Source organism: Danio rerio, chromosome 23 (genome assembly GCF_049306965.1).
Source record: "Danio rerio strain Tuebingen ecotype United States chromosome 23, GRCz12tu, whole genome shotgun sequence".
Lineage (NCBI taxonomy): Eukaryota > Metazoa > Chordata > Actinopteri > Cypriniformes > Danionidae > Danio > Danio rerio.
This window is the reverse complement of record NC_133198.1, coordinates 48,958,263-48,966,349: the sequence shown is the minus strand read 5'-3', so window position 1 is coordinate 48,966,349 and position 8,087 is coordinate 48,958,263. Positions and strand designations below refer to the sequence as shown.

The following is an 8,087-nucleotide window of genomic DNA, read 5'->3' as shown; positions in this document are numbered from 1 at the left end:
TAATTTTGATCAAATCCTAACATTCTCATGCACAAGATGATTGTAAGTCATGACAATTTTGGGTTAAATGTGTTTGATGGTCATAAAAATACTGTCGCAATGCACAAATGTTTGATTTATTTAATCTGGACGTTTCTTATTAGGATTCATGAAGACACTATAACTCTGAGTCTTACATTATTGATGACTTTTTAATTGCTCTACGATTCGCAGTGTTATTACTGATAGTATTATCCATCAGTCACTTCTGATATGGGCAATAATTCTGAAATATGAGCTCTATATGAATATATAATCTATAGGTGTGCTTGAATGGCAGTATAAGAACTTGAATCATCTTTCCACTTGGTGAAAGTCCCATAATGTGACGTGCTGATGTGTGTGTGTGTTAGGAGTGAACGTGTGAATGACGTCAGTGTTTGCACGTGATCTTGATGTGTTCACTACAGACGCCTTTATGAATCGGTTGTTATTATTATGGTGTATGTTTGTACCATTTTGGTTCATGTGTTTGTTTCGGTTGCTCTCTTTTCCTGTGCTGGACGACAAAACCGTGTACCGCTTGATGTGAGAATATAATGAGAATAAACACAGTGTCACTCCACGTCCGTTTCTCATCTAAATAATACGTTTACATCCACTATGGGGGGGATTTAGAGTCTTAATTTGGCCACAGGTTTCTCTGGGCTCATGAATCTTATTTTGACATATTTTGGTCGCAATTGCACCTTTAGAGGCAGGCTGGATTGGCTAATCGGGAGGACCGGGAGAATTCCCGGTGGGCCGGTCCGTTTTTTGGCCGCGAGGGCCGGTGTCCCTAGCTGCAGAATCTGTTGCTCTCAGCACTCACACTTTTTCAATTTATTTATTTACTTGACCACAGCCTTTTTATTCATTATTTTACCGCATTATTTACAACTCTTCTCTTTTCATTTATTTTAATGATTATGAAACTTAGTTTTGTCTCCTCATTGAACACAGTTATTGTGGTCCAGCGGTTAGCACGTTGGATTAAGACGCCGCGGACCCGGGTTCGATCCATGTATGAGTACCTTATTGTTTTCATTTTTATTGTTAAGACATAATACTGTTAGGGTTGTTGAACATTTAAAGTTCTAAAGCAGCTGTTTTCTAAAAAAAAAAGACGTGATAGTGTCATTACAAACTGATTTGGAAATAACCTTATTTTAATATAGTCAGTCGTGTACTGAGGTGGGCCGGCCTGAGGCTTGAAACTCCAGGGCTGAAAAGGAGTCCCACTCCGGCCCTGTTTAGAGGTCAGAGGAGTGAGGTTTACCTGCACAACACTCACTAGCTGACCTTAGCTACACTCACCCCCCTAAACCTCACTCCCATCCGGGTCACAGCACCAATGTAACCCTGGCGGTCCTACGTCACCCAACCCGCTCCAAGCTGGTATCGAACCGGAAACCTTCTGCATGGGAGTCGGTTGCTCTAACAAGGAGTCTAAAGACCATGGCCTAGAGCACCTTTAGAGTTCAGAGAAGTGAGGTTTCTGACCTCTAGTGAGGGCCTCCGTTACACTTACAAAATTGCCTCTAATTTACATAATTCTCCAAATACTGTCACTAGATGGCGCCACTAAGTTGTGTCGAGTGTGTGTAGCTGAAATATTGCATATTGGTAGGCGCAGCAGACGTGTCATGATATCTATTTTGTTGTATGATGCATTTCACCCAAATATATCACGATAAATGATATTATTGTCATTTTATGAGGCCACTCATCATTATATAATGGCAGAATGACAATATATCACCACAATGCACGTACACTCTTCAAAAGAGCACATCATATTTGAATTCTTAAGAATATTCCATTTAATTACGGCCATTTTAAGTTTAAAAATCAGGTATTGGGGTCAGAATGTGAAAACGCATATCTTTAATAATGATAATAAATGAATAATAGAAAAAGTGCAAGGTGGAGTAACAGAGGCTGTGATATCCGCTAGCAGATCTGCTGTTAGACACCCACATGAGAATATACTAGTCATTTACTGTAAATATTAGTGGTTTTACCCATACTGACATCAGAGATGCTGCTCAATCAGCTGAAATGTTGATAGAGTTGATTTTTTATTATGTACGAGTGATATATATCGATCATCAAAAATGATTGAGCTCATGTCCGTGTGTTGTGTGATGTTCGTATATTGATTATTGTGACAGGCCTAAGCAGTGGCTTCACACTCACACACGTATTAGAACTGTGGATTGTCATGTTATATACACAGTGCATGCCACAAACATAAAACAATATCTGCATTTCTTCCAAATTACAGTAATACAGCTTATTCTTGAGCATGATTAATACTGAAGGCATGATCATAATGCCATGATCATCTGAATTTACATCTTGCCAAGACTCACAGAAAACCTGTGACTAGGGCTATGCATTATGACACTATATATATATATATATATATATATATATATATATATATATATATAGATAGATAGATATCTTAGGGCTATTCATTTTATAATATGCTATTGTTTGGCATTGCTTAATATACTGTTTAGGGCCAGGGTCATCAAACTTGTTCCTGGCCGTCCGGTGTCCTGCAGATTTTAGCTCCAACCCTGATCAAACACACCTGAACAAGCTAATCAAGGTCTTACAAGATATACTTAAAACATCCAGGCAGGTGTGTTGAGGCAAGTTGGAGCTGAACCCTGCAGAGCACCGGATCTCCAGGAACGAGATTGGTGACCCCTGGTTTAGGGTATTACTTTATTATTTGGATGACCATAATCTGAATGCAGACACATGAATAACCAGCCTGATCTCACGAGAAAAAGGAAGTATTTGTTGTTTTGCCAGTTTAGTGGCTAATTCGTACGCATTCGTAGTTCAAGTTCAGTCGTACGAAATTGTACGGTTTTAAAACCGTGTGCCACCTAACCCCACCGTCATTGGGAGATGAGCAAGTCGTACTAAATTGTACGAATTAGATCGTACGAATTCATATGAATTAGCCACTAAATCAAAGTGTACGAATTGCTGTGAGATTGTGTTGGAATAATGGAGGTGAGAAGGTTGCGATCTTCAAGGTCAAGTTTAACTTTAATTTTGGCTGCATCTTATTATGGGACTGCAATTATTAATGTAAATACAGAAATAGAAAACTCTTTCTGGATATTTTAAGACCACTTTAGGTTTTAACCAGTAACACTGGCCATATTTTAACTTACAGTAGGAATGTGTTGATTTTTTCAGCTATGCAGCATCCAACATTCACAGATTAAATTCAGGTTAACTTTAGCACACATTTACATATTGTATAATCAAATGATCCAAAAAATGTCATATATGTAATGTAAAATAAAATAAATTTAAGGCCCTTTAAAAAGGTTTTAAATGCTAATAACACATTTAATATCCCACAGCCAGCCTGTATTAGAATTGTTTTACTTTTATATTTATGTTTTTACACACTTTATATTTCTAAATTCTTTAAACTCAAACATTTGGCCAGAAGTTTAACATAAAGGGAAAATATGAACACTTATATCAGTTATATCAGGATGAGACTTGTCATTTAGGCCGGCCCTACTAAAATCTCCAGTTAATAACACCACAAATAAAGCAGCAGTATCAAACCAATTAAAATTTTATTATAAAAAAAGAAGAATGTCTACAATCAACCGCTAGGCGTGTACAAAAATAACAACAAGTCTAAAAAGAAACAAACAAAAACAAACTTTTTTTTATTGCTGTATTGTTAAACATGTACATAGTGAAAACCCCCCGATAACCGCCGCTCAGTGGAGCTAAGTCACGCTCTACTCGTCATCTTCATCCTCCTCTTCCTCATCATCTTCCTCGTCCTCCTCATCCTCGTCTTCATCATCGTCATCATCTGCCTCCGCTTGGCTTTTCTTAACTGAACCCGTCGGTCGGCCCGGCCCCCTCTTAGAGGCTCCGCCTCCTGCACGATATGCTGCCACCTCCTGTAAATCAAGAGCATTCAGACATTAGACCCGCCCACACGATCAAATAAACATGAGCTAAAATGATCATCATTTCTCCCCAAAACATGTAATTGTGTCATTTACTCACCCTACAGTTGTTTTAAACTAGTTTGAGAATTATGTGTTCTGTTAAACACAAAAGGCCATATTTTGAAGATGCTGGAAACCTGTTTTCTGTTGAACACAGATGATATTTTGAAGAATGTTGGAAACTTTTACAGAATGTGTTTTTACCGGTTTCCAACATTCTTCAAAATATTTTCTTTTGAGTTCAACAGAACAATAAATGGGTTCCGGTTTGGAACAAGTCACAGGTGAGAGAATGACAATTTAATTCTTTAAGATTTCCATCACAGTCAAATGCAGTTATTTACATGCAAAATGTTGTGTATTTGATTTAATAGATGCACCCTTTTTACTAGCATCTAAAAGGCATGTTATGTAACATTTGAAGCGTCTCAAAACCTTTCATCTGTTGTCCTAAACCCAACACTTGTATTGAAAAAACCTTTCAATATTGTATTGTGATGTTTTTTTTTTACATATCACAACACAATACTGATGTATAGTATAGTTAATTAAATTATAATATTTGTGATATACTTTAAATGCTGAATTTTCAGCTAGTTAAATCATAAAACCTTTGGTTTTTAGCTAAAATACTTTATAATATAATTTTTGTATAAAAATTGGCAAAAATTACAAACTTTTTAAAATATGATGACTTGTGTTGGCTCAGTAATTTCACATTTATTACGATTAATAGGTTATTTTTATTGCTTTTAAAGTGAAATAACTCAATATAAACAGGAGCCTGAGGAAAAATTTCAAAAGGTGTTTGGCATCTGAAGCCTTCTTATAGTGTTTTTACATACAAATGTGAACAAACGGTTTACCTTTTCATACTTCTCGCGCAGTTTACCAGCCTTCTGCTCGAACGGTGCGCGGTCTTTGCTGCTCTGCTTTGACCACAACTCTCCCAGTTTCTTGGCAATTTCTCCGATGGTCAGATTGGGGTGTTCGCTCTTCACTGTGGGCCGATACTCCGAGCAGAAGACGAAGAATGCAGATCTGTGCAGAGAGAAAACAACACCACAATATTAGAGTCACTCAGACACACATTAGAGTCACTGTGCGGGGCTTATCGGAAACTCACGGTGGGCGTTTAGGGGCATTCGGGTCCTTCTTCTTCCTGCCAGTCTTTCCCACACCCTTGGGCGGCACGTACGTCTTCATCTCCCGATCATAGCGAACTTTATCCGCTTTGGCCATGTCCTCAAACTTGACCTTGTCGGAGGCGTTCAGAGACTGCAAAAGAAAGACGTTCAGAGTTTGGTTCATTGTGATGAGGAGCCGTGCAATATAATTATACAGACAAAAATAGAGGTTAATTTAATATTATACTTTATTTTGTGGTGCCATAAAACACTTTATAATAGTTTTTCATAATTTATACGAGCACAATATTACACACTAATATGGGGATGCAGACAGAAATGTAAATCTTGAAAACACAATGTTTACATTTCTTTTGTTTTATTAATTATTATTTCCACATTTTTTAAATCAAAATTAGCTTTATTTGCCTTTAAGTTCTACATAAAGGGAGAAATATGATCACATATATCAGCATATACTTTAAAATGAAAAGGAAAAAAATAAGGTATTATAACATGTGCTTAATAGACATAAAAAATTAATAGAAATTAATATATACCGTTATCAGGATATATGAGATGACTTGTGATAATACTTTTCCCACTGCTCACCTTCCATCTCTCAGAGCACTTCTTGGAGAACTCAGAGAAGTTGACGGGCACGTCGGGACTCTTGCGTTTGTGTTCATCGCGACATGTCTGCACGAAGAACGCATACGCCGACGTCTTCCCCTTGGGTTTGTTCACGTCTCCTTTCACCATGGCTGATCAACTAGCAGAAAACAAGGGTTAAACTACAGAGAAAACGAGTCAAACAGTAATCATATTTCCTAATAATAATGCTAAAATTTACATTACACACTGTTAGAATATTTGAACTTGGCATTTCAAATTTGTAATTTTGCCAGTAATTATGAAAGCTTTTTTTGACTATATATATATTCTATATATGTGTGTGTGTGTGTGTGTGTGTGTATATATATATATATATATATATATATAAAAACTACTAAAAATAAAACTAGTCTACATTTTCTAACTATCCTTACTTTCATATTTTGTAACAGATATTTTTCCTTTTCAAAATTGTACCTTCAGAGAGTATATGAAGAGTATATCAGAGAGTATATGGAGTTACAACTCTGGGGATTTAAAAAAAAAATTATACACAAGATTTCATACAAATATGTAGTTATAGAATCTTGTTTTCACCTCAGAAATGTTAATAGTTCTCTAAATTATACATGTAAATAAATATATACATGTAAATATATATATATATATATATATATATATATATATATATATATATATATATATATATATATATATATATATGATTGAGACGTATTTACATTTCTTAGGTGAAAACAAGCTTCTATAGCAACATATTTGTACGAAATATCTTATAAATAAGATAATTAGCTTATAGTTTTAAACAGTTGCTAAACATAATATTTAAAGATGATAAATGAAATCCTGTGTAAGCAACATTAACTAACGTTAACCAACAATTAAATACAAATATATTGAAATAGTACTGAAATCACTGCTCTGACTGAGATTTTAATCAGCAAATAAATACTTGTACTTAATACTGAATCCTAAAACGCATTTACATAAATAATACTGAAGTGTGGGCCCATATAAATGATCTAAATCGCCGGTTTCTAGGCGCTCGTGCTGTTTCTCGGTTGGAGGCTTTTGTTGAACAAAGATTCCTCCATTTTCTCTTCCCGCCTAATTCCCTGTGTTCGCGCTCCGCCATCTCCGGTCAAAACACGGTACATCTTTTAGAAATACGGTTTTATTCACTCAATGATGGCGTCAAATGGGCCCCGTTAAAACGCCGAATTCCCGTTAAAACCGTTTAACGGCTCCGGTGCTCTGCACGGCACACACACAAACGCGCGCACTCTGAGGGCCACAAAAACCCTCGTTAAACTCCTTTCCCGGTTTCCTCAGTATATCCCGCGTTTGATATTACAGCACCGCATAAGTCTAAACTAACACATTCCCCGTTTAAATGGCTCAAAGTGTATAATAATAATAAAAGCAGCAAACCTCGTCTTTATTCTCTGCAGATCAGCGCGCCTGTCCTCCGTGTATTGTGTCTACCACGTGATCAGTTGTGCTTCGTGTGTGTGCGCGTCACACGCAGCCGCATAAACGTCGTCCACTCGGAATCGGCGGCTTATTGGTTCAGCTCGAAAACGGGGTCGTCCAATCAGCGAGCGCTCTTTAGGAATCCACAGAGCTGATTGGCTGACAGGGACCCTCGGTGTGTTTCGAATGTTTGTAAACTGAACCAAAGAGCTTAGAATGACCAAGAGGCGACACTCAATAGAATGTTCCATTGCAACAGCAGCGCCCAGCCACAGCCCGGATTCCGCCATTTCGGAGTGAAAGCGATCGGCTGTCCATTGGATCTTACTGCTGTCGCGATGACCAGCAGCTGCTTTGTTTTTTTATTTTATTTAAAAAGCGCATTAAAGCTGAAATACAACCTGAAAGACGACAATAAAACACTGTCTATCACAATCATCAGCACTTTTAATAGTTTATTTTACATACTTATAACATGCTGCTGTTTTATTGGAGTTTTCATACCAAAATAGCCATCTAGTGGCTGTTTACCAAAATTGCACTAGAGTGTCGCCTCTTGGGGATTCTATGCTCTTTGACTGAACTGAATGTTTTGAGCAACTGTAAAAAAAAAAACCCACAATAACACACAGTGTGAAGTTGAACTATATCATAAAACACAATGATGGACTTTTCTGGAGAGTACTTACAAAACTGCTGTAATGTTTTTGAAACTTTTGGCATTATTAAAATTACAGTTGATCAACATAACAGAGAGATGCCATTTTCCATAATAATGGGTTGGGCAAAAATACATTGAAATGAATTCATTCATTCATTTTATTTT

General features: G+C 36.8%; 1 protein-coding gene across 1 annotated transcript; it reads right to left on the bottom strand.

Annotated features, from left to right (window-relative positions):
• Positions 1 to 3,621: 3,621 nt before the first annotated feature.
• hmgb2b (high mobility group box 2b) lies at positions 3,622 to 7,271 on the bottom strand. The gene is given in 5 exon segments (NM_001004674.1): positions 3,622 to 3,977; positions 4,895 to 5,069; positions 5,155 to 5,306; positions 5,768 to 5,927; positions 7,220 to 7,271. Coding segments are annotated over 4 exon segments (645 nt in total). The 5' UTR covers positions 5,918 to 5,927; positions 7,220 to 7,271; the 3' UTR covers positions 3,622 to 3,809.
• Between the last annotated feature and the right edge of the window lie 816 nt (positions 7,272 to 8,087).